We start from the raw sequence: 16,929 nt of genomic DNA, 5'->3' as shown, positions 1-16,929 counted from the left end.
GCTGGGTAGTGATGTGATGACGTGGTTGTTGTTGTTGGTAATGGTGATGGTAGTGCAGTGGAGGATGGTGGAGGTGGTGGTTGTGGGAGTGGTGGTAGTGATGGTGGTGGTGGTGGTGGTGGTTCTTGGTGATATGATGATGTGGTGGTTGTTGGTGGTAATGGTGATGATACTATAGTGGTGGTGTTGGTGGAAGTGCTGATGGTGATGGTGGTGCAGTGGTGGTGGTGGTGTTGATGGTGGTCATGATAGTTGTTTGGGCAACAGCAATATACATATATATAAAATTTACCATATGTCACTAATATAATACTTCACGTCAGAACACTTTACATACATATATTAGCTCATTCAATCCTTATGAAAATACCATGAAGCAAATGCTATTATTATCCTTACTTTACAAGTGAGGAAACCGATGTTTAAGAAGTAATTTAACATCTGCCCAGGGTCACACAGCCAGCAGGTGATGGGGGGGGAGGTGGAACCACATTGCCTCTGGGTTCTGTGTTTTTACCCAGTGTGCTAGACCTGCCTCTAGGTGTCAGAGTAAAATCAGGTTTTCCAAAATTCCTGGGGAGGGAGGTCAAGTCTAGCAAGAGGCTGTCTCCAAGCTACCCCAGTGGCTGTGCATCTTCTCAGTCTCTCTCCGGATTTGAATTTGTTGGTTGTCTCACTAGGAGCACTGGGAAAGTACTCTGGTTACTTTGTATATAACTTCGAGCCAGATTCTCCTTTTTAAGCGCTAATGTTTTCTGTCTGTTTTCCAGTTGATTGGTCGGCCGGTGATGGTTCCGTACTGGGCCTTGGGGTTCCAGCTGTGCCGCTACGGGTACCGGAACGACTCTGAGATCGCCAGCTTGTACGATGAGATGGTGGCTGCCCAGGTCCCCTACGTAAGTCCTCAGTCTATGGGGCACTCGCTCTGGGTCCTCACAGCCCAGCCCAGCCCAGCTCAGCCGTCTCTCTATCTGGATTCATTTGTCTGGTTTCCACAGGGTTCTGTAAGGTTGCAAAGGGCTTTCTCATGTAATGCCACACTGAGCCTCACCCCAGCCCAGTAATGCAAGTGGGGGTCATGGCCCCCACCTTACAGGCACAGCGATTTGTAAAAGGAGAAGGACAGAGGGTCAGCTCCAGGGCTCCTTCTGCTTATTCATGCTTCCATCTCTGCTACAATTCTTTAAAAAATTCTGTCTAAAACATCCTTGGTTCCTTAAGAATGAAAGGATCCCCCCAAAGAGTAGTATTGTCTAAGGTTTTTTTTTAATATTTATTTTTCTTTAGAGGGGAAGGGGAGGAGACAGGAGAAATATCAATGTATGGTTGCCTCTCATGGGTCCCCTGCTGGGAACTGGCCTGCAACCCAGGCACGTGCCCTGACTGGGAATCGAACTGCAATCCTTTGGTTCACAGGCCCACACTCAATCCACTGAGCTACACCAGCCAGGGCGTATTGTTTAAGTTTTAAAAAATCAACCCAAATGCAGCCAGGCCATGTGTGTGTGTAGTTAGAATATCAGTTCCAACACTTCTCCAGTGTCACAGCACAGTGTTCCCCAGCTTTGTGCTAATCCAGGTTGAATGTGGGGGTCTTGGAACTGGCTTCCAGAAGTATACATGTGGAAGGAAACCCTTCCACTTGAGGACGAGAGGGGTCCAATAGTCAGAGGATTGATCCCACGAACCTATTACATACTGGGTGGGCAAAAGTAGGTTTACAGGGGTGAGTACACAAAACACAGTGTATTCTTGTGCTGTTATGTAGTAATTATTGTATTATTCTCCATAGGAACAACTGTCAACCTACTCTGCCAGCTCTGTATTTAATTTCGTTCTGTTTATTTCTTATTATTTGCCATTGTTTCTATAAAAGGAAAGTGCAGCCTGCAATATTTCATTCTTAAGTGTTTGTCAACCCCTGGGATTGGCTATTCCAAAGCAATTAGAGGTTTTGTTTTGTTTTTGGTAGATTCACCATCCGTGTGGTGTTCATACTGGGTAATTTACATTGTTATTTTCTCTGAACTTGAACCACCGATACCAGGGCAGCTACTTATAAGGAGTAACCACAGTCACTCCTTATACTGGCTACTTCCTCATCCACTGTTTACATTTATCCTCAAAACAGCCCTAGCCAGATAAGCATTGTCATCTGATGTTTTGCTAATTTAGATCTTTGTGTTTTACAAAGGACAATTAGAAAGTTCGGTACATTTCCCTGAACCTAGGACCTAACAAATGATGGGACTAGGCTTTGAAAGAAGCAGAAGGACGCATCTGAAGTTCACTGCCGGTTGGGTTAGGGGCGGGTCATTCACATGTGGAGCGTGGACTTTTACAACCAGCCACTCAGTCCCCTCGTGCGCCCCTAGGACGTGCAGTTCTCAGACATCGACTACATGGAGCGGCAGCTGGACTTCACCCTCAGCCCCAACTTTACTGGATTCCCAGCTCTGATCTCTCGCATGAAGGCCGACGGGATGCGGGTCATCCTCATTCTGGTCAGTGTGAATGTGAGGGGCCTGCTTGGGGCAGCGAATGAGCACTGGGGGAGAAGGCTTTATATGTGATTGTGTTTCCTTCCATGTTCCGACTAGAGAAGTTGAGGGTTGAAAAGAAAAGTATGTTTTCCAGGAGTCACAGAAGTTCGACAGTTCCGGTGGCGCAGGGGGTTGCCTGCCTTCTGAGGAGTTTTTCTGGGTTTGTTTTTCTGTCTCCCATTTTGGTTTTCTCGCTGACCTGTGCTTTGGTTTTAGGACCCAGCCATTTCTGGAAACGAGACACGGCCCTACCCTGCGTTCACGCGGGGTGTGGAGGAAGACATCTTCATCAAGGCTCCCAATGGTGGAGACATCGTCTGGGGAAAGGTCTGATCACAGCGCTGGTGCAGCCTGGGGAGGGGTGACTGTTCACGTGTCTGTGCCTGTTGTCATTTGACCTTTTCTGCTGGGGCTCTGGGGTCAGAAGTTCTCGTTTTGTCTGTCAGTATCTGTCAACGTGTGTGTGGTGAGATGCACTTCTGTCTAGATCGGTCCTGCATGAAAATCACTGTGTGTGCACCCGTGGGACCGTGGCGCACTGCGTCCCTCAGGACATGCTGTGTGGGAGGGATCACCTGCTGCACTGCTTTGAGCATTCTTCTCCCCGCAGGTCTGGCCTGATTTCCCTAACATCGTCGTAAACAGCTCTCTGGACTGGGACAGCCAAGTGCAGGTAAAGGGCCTTTGTGGATGTGGAAGGACGTCCGGGTTGCCGGGAAGGTCTATCTTTGAATCGGTTTATTTTATTAAGAAATGACTCAGACATGGCTGCTATTCATCTTGATTCCAATCCTCCATCGCCCTCCCTGTGTTTTCCATCCTGCCCGAGCTGGAGGTCTGTCCCTTTGGTGAAACTCTCTCTTCTTCCGGTTCCACGTGTCCGCCTTGGTTTTCTAGCAAAGAGGCGTCCCTGGCCTACCTCCTATCACAAGGTTCTCTGCAAAGTGGCTCACTTGCTGCCCACTTCTCTGTGAGCCAAATCCCCACCTGCTGATCTGCTTCTGTTTTCTTCTTCGTGTTCTTTTTTTTTGCCTTTTATCTAGACTTGTGGGTTCCTACTTTCCTTTGGTCTCTTGTGTATAAGAGCCGGAGGTTCCCCCAACCAGGCCTTCTTGCTGTTGCTCCCCTCCCCTTACCCCCAGCATTATTGAGCTTTTTATCTCTTAAAATGCACTGGCGAACACAGAGGACTCATTTACAGAGACATACAGAGAACCATAAAGTTCCGTAACAAGCAACATGGCCTACGTATAAACCGATGAGTATTTACTGTTGCTAAGCAGTATGAGTTCACAATTACTCACTGTTTATTTGTGTCGGGTCCTAAGCGAAGCACTGTGGAGGGGGGGGACAGAGCTCAATCAAAGGACAACGCAACAGGGTCCTTGCTTTCAAACACCTCATACTGTATCGAGGAGTTATACCTTGGGTCTACTTCCCAGGCTTTATTTTAATAAAGACATGCCTTTTATCATTTGAGGAAATTAACGGGAAGGGGCAGCTGCAACCTCCTCAAGTCCTCCCAACTTACTTGACCCACAGGTGCAATCTTGCTTCTCGCCCCCTTTCCCTAGTGGGAATGGGACAGGAGAGAATCAACTGGACGTGCCTTTCCAGCAGCGTGTTGACATCTGCCCCTTTCAGGCGTCCCTGGCCGGCGCTTTGTCTCTGAGGCGTGCTTAGGGAACTGCAGACGGAAGTCAAGGGCTGGGCACCTACCACTTGAGATAGTGAGGTCAGGTGGTCCTCACTGCTAATGTTCACCTGGATGTGGAGAGGAAGTCAGTCTTGGGATGCTTTCCAAATGCTAAGGAGGGGCGTCGTTTGTGCTAAATCTCCCCGCCCCTCTGCACTATGGTATTTGGAATGAGGAAGAACATTACTTTGACTCTGTTCAGATCACTAATCACCGTAGATAACTGAAGGCTATGCATGAATTCAGTTCCCAGTACATGCCTGTTTGCTGCCTAATATATTTGTGACAAATTAATTATAACTGATTTTTACAGCAATACCGAGCTTACGCGGCCTTCCCAGACTTTTTCCGCAATTCCACAGCCACCTGGTGGAAGAGGGAGATTCAAGAACTGTACTCCAACCCACGGGACCCCGAGAAGAGTTTGAAGTTCGATGGCATGTGGATTGTGAGTGTTTGTGTCTGTATACATGTGAGCAGCGGTGTCTCTCTCCATGTGTCTAGGTGTCTGTATCGCTGACCTTTCACTGAGAGGGGCTACAATCACCCCAGAGAGACTTTGTATCCATCAGACTGCAGCTCCTCCCACTGGGAGGGCACCAGCCCAGTGGTCCTCAGACCTTGTGCCCTGCCACCCATTCCTGCTGTAGAACCCCATGGTGATTACTAGAAGTTTCTTGGAACTGAGACTCACTTCACAATGCTGAAGGGGAATTAAAAAAAAAAAAATCTTCCAGCCAGTCATTCTGTAGGGCTTAATTGATCTTCCTAGTCCATTCTCAGCTGGATTGGATGACTGGGGGGTGAACAATTTAGTCACTATTCCTTCTCTTTGACAGACAGCCTGTAACTATTTTGAACAGTGAGATACATCTGTGTTTGACATTTCTAGGATATGAACGAACCATCCAGCTTTGTGAATGGGGCAGTACCTCCAGGCTGCAAGGATGCCACCCTGAACCACCCTCCCTATATGCCATGTAAGGACCCTGGGCCTCCTTTCCCAGCAAGGTCCTGGCCACAGGAGTGACCCCTGTAGGATCCCAGTGTCCAGGGGCTTAACCTCACTGCTCCGGGCACATCTGCAGTAGTGCTTTGGGTTTTTTTATGGTGGGGGGTGGGTGGTGGTCAAGGGCATGACAAACACATTTGAAGCGCTTTACCGAGCTGGTATGTGAAAATCACTGGCCCCATTGAGTGAGCTGTTTGAGCTTGTTCAAAAAACACTTAACAGTGGTTGTGTCTCCAGAGGTTTCGACAGCTACCTCCCTTACTTCTTCAGGCTTATGTTAACCCTTCCACAAGGAGGCGCTGTGCTGCCAGTGGGTGCCAAATACTGGTCTCCCCATACCATGGAGTCGATGGGCTTTGGCGTCATCCTTGTGTTCATATGTTGGGCCTAGAAATTATTCTCCCTGTGAGATGTATGACCTTCAGTAGATTCAGTGTTTCCAAATCTCAGTTTTTTAAACTGTGAGAGGATAATGATATCTTCCCCATAGAATTAAGGATGATGGGACGTAATTACCATGTCGAAAGCCTGGGTTGGAGCCCATCACAGTGTTTGACAACTCTGTGCTCTTCCCCGTGCCCTTGGCCTTCTCCTGGAGAGCCCTCCAGAGGACTTGATGTTGGAGACACACGTTCCTTTGCCTCTGGGAAGCCATGCAGATGTCAAGTTCGATCCCTTGAGGTGAGGTCAGGGACAAACAGGGCCAAGAGTAGCTTTCCCATCACTAGCTCTTTCTCCGCAGATTTGGAGTCCAGGGACAGCGGACTGAGCAGCAAGACCCTGTGCATGGAGAGTGAGCAGATTCTGCCCGACGGCTCCCGGGTGCGGCACTATGATGTGCACAGCCTGTACGGGTGGTCCCAGACCAGACCCACATACGAGTGAGTGGTGGTCTCCACCAACTGGCACAACCCACAGGGACAGGCAGCGACTGATGAACCAGTCCTGTGTCTCCTCTCATTCTCTCTCCCAATGGGGTTACAAAGATTTTAATTACAACCACAGAGCAATTCTCACTTATTAGACAAACACTCTCGAGCATGGAGCCAGGCCCTGAGGTCGTAGTTACCACGACAGGTTTACATAAGGGCTGGACCTGCCAGTGAGTGTCCAAGAGCCTTAGAGGAGGTGACAGAGGCCACTGTCACACAGTGCTGCTGACACTATAACATGAGTTATGAGAAGAAAAGAGGATGTAGAGGACTGGATAGCTCCTTTATTTCAAAAGTCACTTAATCTTTTTGGAGATTTTTTTTTTCTGGTCATCCTTGCTGGATAGTCAACTGGGGTCCCACTGAATCAGCATTGTCCCATTTTGTGGGCTTGGTCAGTGAGTAGTAAGAATTATCCGAAGGAAAGCCTTAAAAAAAGGAATTCATCTTCTTCCTTCCCAAATATATAAAACTAAGTACTAGATGTATAAAGAGGAAGATTTGGTGATCTCTTCTTGTTGTAAGTGATGCAGTGAGTTTAGAACAAGGTGAAGTTCTTTGTGAAGCACCGTAAATGCTCTGAAGGTATAAAACTGTTATCGTTCTTCTCATCATTGTGGGTGGTCAGCGGGGGCCTCGTTCTAGCCCGCGTCTCCACACTCCCTCCGGTACCAGGAGGCATTTTATCACCACGCCCTCAGGTCAGAAGTTCTGGGGGGGAGATGCTTTGTGGCCTTACCTCTCCTGTTCTGATCTCAGTCACCTCCCTGTGCCCCCCCAACCAGAGCTATACAGGAGGTGACAGGACAGCGAGGGGTCATCATCACCCGCTCCACGTTCCCCTCGTCTGGCCGCTGGGCAGGACACTGGCTGGGTGACAACACAGCCGCGTGGGACCAGCTGTATAAATCTATCATCGGTGCGCAGCTCACCCCAGGGCCCATGCTGGCGGGGAGGGGAGGTGGGAGCCCTCCGAAGGGTGCCCTGAGAGTCGGGGGAAGCAGGCGTGGAGTGGCGTGTCTGACACCGCCGTGGCTCTCGTTGCAGGCATGATGGAGTTCAGCCTCTTCGGCATATCCTATGTAAGTGTCTCATGCCCTTGGGGTCCCTCCTGATGCCCAAGAAGATGGTGACGCCTTTCAGAAATCAGCGACAGGCTTATTGTATTCCATCTTGTCTCAGACAGGAGCAGACATCTGTGGGTTCTTTAATAATGCTGAATATGAGATGTGCACTCGCTGGATGCAGCTGGGGGCCTTCTACCCCTTCTCCAGGAACCACAACACCGTGGGGACGAGGGTAGGACAAGGGTGTCACTGGGCACACCAGCCTCCGGTTTGGAGCTGGTCATATTCCCCAGGGACATCTTTAAAACTGTGAAACCCTCGTGTTTCTTTCCCTTTTTTTTTTGATACTCATATAGTAAGAGTATGAAAAAAAAATCACTTCAACGGTGGCAAAGTGATTTACCACTGTTGGGTTAGTTAACACCTTCATCATCTCAGATAATTACCATTTCTTTTTTGTAACAAGGACATTGAATTTAACATCTACTCTCTTAGGAACTCCCAAATACACAATAGAGTATTATTACCTGTTTTCACCATGCTGTATATCACATCCTTGGAACATACCGGGTGGGGCAAAAGGAGGTTTGCAGTTGTGAGTACACAAAACCCAGAGTTTATCCTTGTGTTATTATTTGCTAATTACTGTGTTGTTCTCCATGTGAACGACTGTAAACCTACTTTTGCCCCATCCTGTATTTATTTTACAACTGGAAGTTTTTAATCCTTTGACACCTCCCTGTTTCCTGCAGCACCCAGCCTCTGATTACCACCGTTCCACTCTCTATTTCTACGAATTCTACTTTTTAAGATTCCCTTTTAGGTTACTGTGTTTTAGATAAGTATTATCACATATGTGTTTGACTTAATTCATTTAGCATAGTGCCATGAAGATCCATCCATGTGGCTGCAAATAGCAGGGTTTCCTTCTTTCTTGTGGCTGAATAGTCTTCTGTTGTGTACATACCGCACCTTCTTTATCCGCTCATCCATCCATGGACACGTAGGTTGTTTCCGTATCTTGGCTACCTTGAATAGTGCTGCATTGAACTTGGGCGTGCAGGCATCTCTTCAAGAGACACATTTCATTGCCTTTGAATATGTACCTGTAGTGGAATAGTTAGACCATATGGTTGTTCTATCTTTAACTTTTTAAGGAACCTCCATACTCTTCCACAGTGGCTGCACCAATTCCAACTCCCAGCCATAGTGCCCAAGGGTTTCCTTTTCTGCACATCCTCCCCATCGTTTATTTTCTTTTGTCTTTTTTGATAATAGCCATTTTAACAGGTGTGAGGTGATAGTTCATTGTGGTTTTGATCTGTGTTTTCCTGATTATTAGTGATGTTTGGCACCTTTTCATGTACCTATTGGCCATTTGCATGTCTTCTTTGGAAATTAGAAATCAGTAACAGAAGAAAACCGGAAAGTTGACAAATGTGTATGAATTATACAACCAATGGGTCAAAAGAGAAATCAAGAGATATTAAAAACATATTTTGAAATGAATGAAAATGGAAAAAACATACACTTATGGGATGTAGCAAATTCTGTTCTAAAAAGTACATTGGTAGTAATAAACTCCTACACGAAGAAAAAAGAAAGATCTCAAGTAAACAGCCTAGCTTTATACAAGTAAGTATAAAAAGAAGGGCCAAGTTAGCAGAAGAAAGGAAATAACAATAATTAGAACAGAAATAAGTGAAATAGAGACCAGAGAAGCAATAAAAAAGAACAGCAAAACTAAGAGCTGTTTCTTTGAAAAGAAACAAAGTTGGCAAACCATTAGCTGGACTTCCTAAGGAAAAAAAAAAGAGGGAAGCCTCAAATAAATAAAATTGGAAATGAGAAAGAAGACATTACAACTGATACCAAAGAAATACCAAGGATCATAAGGGACTACTATAAATAATTAATTATATGTCAACAGTTTGGCCAGCCTGGAAGAAATGTATAAATTCTTAGAAACATGCAACCTACCAAGACTGAACCATGAAGAAATAGAAAATTGGAAAAGACCAATAATGAATAAGAAAACCGAATTAGTAATAAAAATTTTTTTTCCCACCAAAGAAAAGCCAGATGGCTTCCCTGGGGAATTCTAGCAAACATTTGAAGAAGAACTAATGCCAGTCTTTTCCAAACTCTACCAAAAAATTGAAGAGGACTGAACACTCCCACACACGTTTTACAGGGCCAGAATTACCTTGATATGAAAGCCAGGTGAGGACACTGCAGTAGAAGAAAACTACGGACCAACATTCCTGGTGAATATAGATCCAGAAACTCTCAACAAAAACATTAGCACACCAAATTCAACAGGACGTTGAAAGAGTCACACAACAAGATCATGTGAGGTTTAACCCTGGGATGGAAGGATGGTCCAACATATACAAATCAGTAAGTGTGGTAGACCACATTAGCAGAATGAAAGATAAAAATCATATGATTGTCTCAATAGCTGCAGAAAAAACATTTGACAAAATACAACACCCTTTCATGATAAAAATTCTCAACAACTTGGGTACAGAAGGAATGTACTTCAACATAATGAAGGCCATATGAGACAAGCCCACAGCTTCCGTCATACTCAATAGTGAAAGTCTGAAAGCTCTTTCTGTAGGTCATGAACAGGGCAAGGGTTCCCACCTTCACTACTCCTATTCAACATAGTACTGGAAATTCTAGCCAGAGCAATCAGATGAGAAAAGCAATAAAAGGCATTCAAGTTAGAAAGAAAGAAGTAAATTGTCTCTCTGTATAGTTTGTATGGTCTTATATAGAGAACAACCTAAATATGTTACCAAAAAATATTAAAACTAATCAATCAATTCAGTAAAGTTGCAGGATACAAAATCTACATACAGAAATAAGTTTTGTTTCTATACACCAACAATGAAATACATTAAAAGAAATAAAGTCAACATTCTCATTCATGACATCATCAAAAAACAATGAAATACCTAGGAATAAATTTAACCAAGGAGGTAAAAGATCTGTGTACTGAAAGCTATAAGATATTAATGAAAGACCTGAAGAAGACACAAATAGAAAGATCCCATGTCCATGGATCGGAATAATTAGTATTCTTAAAATGTTTGTATTACCATCTATATATTCAATACAATTCCTAGCAAAATTCCAATGGAATTTTTCACAGATAGGAAGAAAAATCCTAAAAGTCTCATGGAATGAAAATGACTGGTAATAGCCAAAGCAATCCTAAAGAAGAACAAATCTGGAGGCATCATGCTTCCTGATACCAAACTATATCACAAGCCCTGGCTAGTGTAGCCCAGTGGATTGGGCACGGGCCTGTGAAGCAAGGGGTTGCTGGTTCGATTCCCAGTTGGGGCAGATGCCTGGGTTGCAGGCCAAGTCCCCAGTAGGGGACACAGGAGAGGCAATCACATGTTGATGTTTCTCTCCCTCTCTTTCTCCTTCCTGTCCCCTCTCTCTAAAAATAAATAAAAAATATTTTTAAAAAGACTCTATCACAAAGCTATAGTCATCAAAATAGTATCACATTGACATAAAAATAGAAATATAGATCAATGGAACAGACTGAAAGCCAAGAAATAAAATCATGCATTATCAGTCCACTGATATTTGACAAGGGAGCCAAGAATATTCAATAGTAAAGGTTAGTTTCTTCAATGAATGGTGCTGGGAAAACATGTAGAAAAGTGAAATGGGTCCCCTATTTTATCATTCACAAAATTAACACAGAATGGATTAATGACTTAATCATAAATCCTGAAACCATAAAACTCCCAGAAGAAAGCAGAGAGGAAAAGTTTCTTGGCATTGGTCTTAAAAATGATTTTTTTTTGCTAGGACATCAAAGGCACAAGTAACAAAAACGAAAATAAGTAAATGGGATGACATCAAACTTAAAAGCTATTACACAGCCAAAGAAACAACAAAAAATGAAAATGAAAAGGCAGCCTATGGAATATGAAAAAATATTTGCAGGCCATATATCTGAAAACAGGTTAGTATCCAAAATATGCCATGCTCTCGTGCACCTCAGCCACAGGAAAACCCAAACAAGCTGATGAAAAAATGGACACTGGAATGAAATGGACATTTTCCCAAAGAAGACACACAAGTGGCCAATAGGTTCCTGAAAAGATCCTCATGTTTTAATGAACCATCCTCTTCAGTGTTCTTTACAGCAGTCTTCATTTTGGCCATGTTGTATCAACTCGATCCCCCAAAGAATGTCTTACTGGAAAATTTTATTGGCTGTCCTGCGAGTGCGTCAGTGACTGTCCCAGTCTATAAAGAATATTCTCTGCTTCTCATCTACAGTCCTCTTTGATTTTTGACTGTATGTGATTTTCATTTGCAATAATAAGTCTCCTATGGTGACTTTTTCCCTCCTGTAGAGGCAAGACCCTGTGTCCTGGGATGATACATTTGTGAATATGTCCAAAAGTGTCCTGCAGACTAGATACGCCCTCTTGCCGTATCTCTACACCCTGATGCACCTGGCCCACGCACAGGGGACTACTGTCGTGCGGCCTCTTCTCCACGAGTGAGTGTCCAGCTAAACCGGGCGTGTAAGGACCTACCCATCTTTCCTAGAAGGTCGGGTCACAAGGCATTCCGGGGGTGGTTTGAGGGACAAAGGCCTTTCCTGCATTTGGGATGTGCCATGGTTAAGACACCTGGAGGTGTTGGTAGGTGAGAAAGTGTCTAAACCCAACTGTGTCTGGAGTTTGAAGGACACGACATGTAGAGGGTGAATGCATATCTGACTGAGGGAGAGAAAGTAATTGAAGTTACAGAAGCTGGGTCTCTGACTTGGGTCTGAACTTGAGGCATTTCTTCAAGGCCTTGGCCTGGGCCCCTATTGGAGTCCTGATGGTGGTCCCTTGCTTTGCGTTTGCAGGTTTGTGTCTGACCGGGTGACCTGGGATATTGACAGGCAGTTCCTGCTGGGCCCCGCCTTCCTGGTCAGCCCTGTCCTGGAGCCTGTGAGTACGAGGCCTCTGCTGAGCAGGGGTCCCAGTTGTGAAGCCTGGAAAGTGGGGCCAGGAGAAGAGGCCTGACTGGTGGGGCTCCAGTGGTGCCTTATCCTGCCTTTGTCCTTTCCTCTCCCTCTGAACTGAAGCCCATCACTTAGGCATTCCCACCCTCAGCTCCCTCATCTTTAAAATCATCCCAACACATTCTGATTCATAGGAGAGTCGAAAAGGGCAACACCTTGTAATATATTTGGAGATGTAATCATTTCTGCGTTAACTGAAATGAGGAGTGTGGGTCAGGCGGGCACAGTACTGCAGAAATTTGGTACAGGCCTGTGGCATCTTTAACACAGAGCTTTACGTAAGGGTTGCTTGGGACAAGGTATATAATCCTGTTGTTGAGGGCTGGCCTCGTGTTTCCTCTATAGGCAGTCTCATGGCAGCAAAAGCCATCTCCTCACTTTTTCTGTTGATGACCAGGCTTCTGCTTAAAACCACAGCTAACTGCGTCTCCTCCAAAACATACTGCACTAATTATAATCTCTGAAGTACTGGCATCATAAAACCTAGCAAACTTTCTTCTGCCCCAGACCCAGCCTCCTTGTTTTTTGAGAGAGTATGTGGGTTAAGTCTGTAAGCAAATGATAATTTCTCCCCAACGTCCCGGATCCTGAAGGACTTTACAGAAGGCACCAGTTTGGGGCAGGTCAATCTCCCCTGTCTGAAGCAGGGACAGAGGAAGGCTTCCCCCACAATCCTGACCCCTAGAGAGGTGAAGCATGGGGGTCAAAGATCACGGAGTAGGGTACTCTTCCCTTAGATTCCTGAGCCCACTGCCCGTGACGTGTTTGTGCTTAATTTCAGAATGCCAGAAACGTCACGGCATACTTCCCTAGGGCCCGCTGGTATGACTACTACACGGTAAGTTTCTCCGATTGTTTACACAATCAGGAAAAGCAAGAGTGTGCTGGGGCGTTAGGCTCTGGCCGACCTCTGCTCCCATCAGGGTTCTGAGACCCACCTGATGTTGATCTTGACCAATCGGTTTTCACCTGGTAGGCTCCATTTTCTCACCCTCAAGTCCAGAAGACCATTTCCCTCACAGAATTGTGAATAACACACAAAGCATCTCACTTACTGCATGACTTCCGTGCATGTTCTTTATGTGTTAATGTTTGTCCTTATACCAGCACCATTTGCAGTGGCGTACAATGGTAACACCGGGAAGTGCTGGAATCTGTAGTATTTGTTTAATTCTCTCCTGCTAGACTGCAAGTTCGTTAGAGGCCTCTTCCTCTCTTTGTGTCTCGAATCTCCTTCTACAGCAGAGATGCTCAAGGAGGAGCTGCTAAACCTAATTCCCTAGGGGGAGCGAGGTCTTAGGCCCTGTGTGAAGTGCACGGAGCTCTGGGCCCCGCCCTGGTGCCTGGGGCAAGGCAAGCACACTGAGAAGTGCCCACTGAGCACAGCATTCTCGGTGATGGAACATTTGTACCCTTGTCTGTACCCCAGAAACTCATCTGGGAAAGTAGGGTCTGCAGAAGCAACTTCAGGGCACTATTTTTTAATTATTTTAAATTTATTGGAATGACACTGCTTCAGAAAATGATATGGGCTTCAGGTGCACCACTGTAGAGTGGTGCATTGCGCTGTGTACTCACCACCCAAAGTCAAATCTTCTCCTGTCACTGTGGATATGGTTGACCCCCTTTCCCCTTTACTGACCCCCACCCCTCTGTCTCATAAGCACTCTACTGTTATCTGTGTCTATAACTTTTTGTTTGTCTGGTTTGTTTGTGAAGTGCTGTTTTATATTCAACAGAGGAGTGAAATCACACGGTTCTTGCCTTTTCCTGTATGCTGTAATATTCCACTTAGCGTCACACTATTCTCCAGGTCAGGGCAGCATTCTTGAGGAAGGGTCCCCGGGAGGGTTTCCTCTCCCTTAACCAGGCCTCCTCTCCTGGATTTTCTGAGAACAAGGCGGAGGGCTGAAGACAGCGCAGAAAGGAGGCAGCAGGGGGACAAGAGGCAGAGCGTGCTCCAGCCCCTTCTGCCAAGGGGATTGCAGTGGGATTAGGTGAAAATATTAGTATGACTTAATATTTTATACCCAATCCTACTGACAATTTACAGAAGTACCAATAAAGATACTCTTATCTCATTTAACATTTTAAGAGAGGAAGAGGAGGGGTGTTTCACAGATGCTGGCAAAAGCACGGAAAATGCTTGGACTTGGTAAACAAGGATGGAGATAGGCTCTCCACCTGCAGCACAGGATTCCAGCAGATCTCCTTCCTAAACTAGGTTTCTCTGGTGTCGCACAGGTTGCTGTGGGCTGCTGTGAGGCAGGGGGTGATGCACAACTCATATACATACTGTTTCTGCACCGAGCCTACATGTCTGTCCCTTCTGTTCAGCCGAGCATAAAGTTAGTCTAAATTTCCGTCTTGTGTGTTCAAGAGGATGTACCCTAGCACGTGCCCCACCCCACCCATTGCCCAGTGGCTACGTACATTTCTAGCCTGAGAAGATGCGTCATATAAGAATTCTTAATTTAAGTTGGCAAAATTCCAGAAACAATTTACATTCCCATCTGCACTTGATGAGACTGTTCGTCTCCCTAACACTTTGTCAGTTTTGACTATTAAAGTTTCATTTTTTAAAAATTTTCATGCTCATCTTTGTCTGACTCTTACAGACAGTGTAATTTCTAATGTTCCTTGTTGATTGGATTTGCAATTATCTTTGACAGGCCATTTATCCTGCTGCGACCTCTATCCTTTTGCTATTTTCTTATGAAGATATTTAAGCTGTTCCCCCCGATTTTAAATTATATGTGCCTATTTAAGTTAATAACACTTTGCCATATTTGTACTTTGGCATTTGCTTTTTAATTGATTATGACGTTAGATAGAGATTTTGACTTTTATATAGTCAAATTAATGTTTTAGGTCCCTAGGATTCATTTAGTGAATTCATTGAGTGAATAAGACATAAATTTTTCCCTTTCACATTGTCAATTTTCCCAATATTTTTGTTTGCTAACCATTTTTATAATATACTGTTCTTATATATGCTAGAATTTGTCTGAAAGAATTCCCTCTTTTCTATTTTTGATTTGTTAATTTATTGCTATTCTGTCGGTATGGAACATTTTTAATGGTTGTATCCTTCTAGTACAATTTAATGTGTGATAGATTAGTGTCCCCTCATCCTTTTCAGAAGTGTTTTTGATTGTTATTTCCAGATATTCTCCCAGAAGACATAAAACAATTTTATTAATCTAGGAAATAAAGCATACTTGCACTAGTATTTATATTAATCATGTGTAATACATATAATGTATCATTATATTATTATACATTATATATTACATTAATATATTATGTACATGTATCTGGGGAGAAATGATAAATGTTATATATTTATCCCTAGAATGAATATATTTTGACCAAAAGAGATGTCCAAAAGTATTTCATAGTAGCATCATGTGTAAAATAGCAGAAAACAGGAAATACACCAAATGTCCATCAACAGTAAAATGGACAAATAAATGATATTACGTTTTTCAAACTGAATGCTATGATAATAGCATTTTTAGGGCAATGAAAATAATGAACCATTGCTACATAAATGAAAATGATAAACAAAATATTGAGCACAAATAGCTCTATACAAGAAAGTAAAGACCATAGAATTCCATTGATCAAATATGATTTCAAAAACAGGAACAAGTGATAGAAATCAGAATAGTAGTTACCTTTTGTATGGTGTTTATTATGAGGGGGAATGAGAGAACCTTCTGGAATCTGCTACTACTCCTTCCTTGAGGTAGGTGGTGATTTCATGGGTGTGTTCACTTGGTAGAATTTTATTGCACCGTATACTTATGATTTGAGACCTCCTCTGTACCTACGCTATTCAAAAGTTCACTAGAGAATTCATATCCTCAGAATAATAAACTGATATTATACTTAAAGTAATAAATCATACTATAAACAGGTATACTCACAAAACAATCCTTGGAAATTAAAGGCATGATGCATATTTTTAATATTTTGTTTAAAAAGAAATAATAAACTCAGTCTAAGAAATTACTGAGAAGGCAGAACAAAGAGGCATAGATGGAAAATAGGAGGAAAAAAATAAGAAAGCCCTACTTAGCTTTCTAGTCACCACTTGGGCACAATTTGCTTGTTGCTTGTCCAGTGGAACCTGAGCAAAGAATGGGGGAGACAATGTAAATAAGACTCCTATCTCATCCGTTCCCGTTTCTTGGGAATCCTGACTCCTCACATCATGTCCCCGCAGTGTCCCTCCTACGCTCTATCAGAAGCAACAAGCCGTCCCTCACTGCTTGGCCTGTGGGCCTCACTTGTTTTATGAAGTGGCGGGTGCCTCAGTGCAGGACAGGGCGAAGGGCTTTGTCTAACGTGAGGGGCTGTACGGGACTGAAGCTGGGTCTCCATCAGCCTGACTCTCTGGCCCTCTGATAAGCTGCGCGATCAGTTTATGGCTTTGGAGAGTTCCGTGCTGCCCCAGCCAAGCCTATGGGATTGAGCACACTGTGAAGGGTTTCTACCCCCTCCCCTCTCCCTCGTGTCATATTGGGCACTCTGGTTTGTAGATGTTATTTGGAAGAGGGAAGGCAGATGGTGTGTATGGATCAAAGTTTTCCCTGCTTCATCTGTGGCCGTTTTCTG

At 44.3% G+C, this 16,929-nt stretch overlaps 1 protein-coding gene across 1 annotated transcript in view; it reads left to right on the top strand.

The window, feature by feature from the left end:
* The window catches only part of MGAM (maltase-glucoamylase), a 76,055-nt gene that overhangs the window by 50,772 nt on the left and 8,354 nt on the right, over positions 1–16,929 (top strand). The window contains exons 31-43 of the mRNA XM_037049048.1: positions 771–896; positions 2,376–2,504; positions 2,760–2,870; positions 3,154–3,216; positions 4,553–4,687; positions 5,132–5,219; positions 5,994–6,132; positions 6,969–7,102; positions 7,231–7,265; positions 7,366–7,482; positions 11,642–11,790; positions 12,148–12,232; positions 13,088–13,144. Coding sequence (XP_036904943.1) covers positions 771–896; positions 2,376–2,504; positions 2,760–2,870; positions 3,154–3,216; positions 4,553–4,687; positions 5,132–5,219; positions 5,994–6,132; positions 6,969–7,102; positions 7,231–7,265; positions 7,366–7,482; positions 11,642–11,790; positions 12,148–12,232; positions 13,088–13,144 — 1,368 coding nt within the window. The remainder of the gene's footprint in view (positions 1–770; positions 897–2,375; positions 2,505–2,759; positions 2,871–3,153; positions 3,217–4,552; positions 4,688–5,131; positions 5,220–5,993; positions 6,133–6,968; positions 7,103–7,230; positions 7,266–7,365; positions 7,483–11,641; positions 11,791–12,147; positions 12,233–13,087; positions 13,145–16,929) is intronic.

Source organism: Sturnira hondurensis, unplaced genomic scaffold, assembly GCF_014824575.4.
Source record: "Sturnira hondurensis isolate 20B ecotype Veracruz unplaced genomic scaffold, ASM1482457v3 Scaffold0006437, whole genome shotgun sequence".
Lineage (NCBI taxonomy): Eukaryota > Metazoa > Chordata > Mammalia > Chiroptera > Phyllostomidae > Sturnira > Sturnira hondurensis.
The sequence above is the reverse complement of the archived record's forward strand: the minus strand, read 5'-3'. Positions and strand labels throughout refer to the sequence as shown.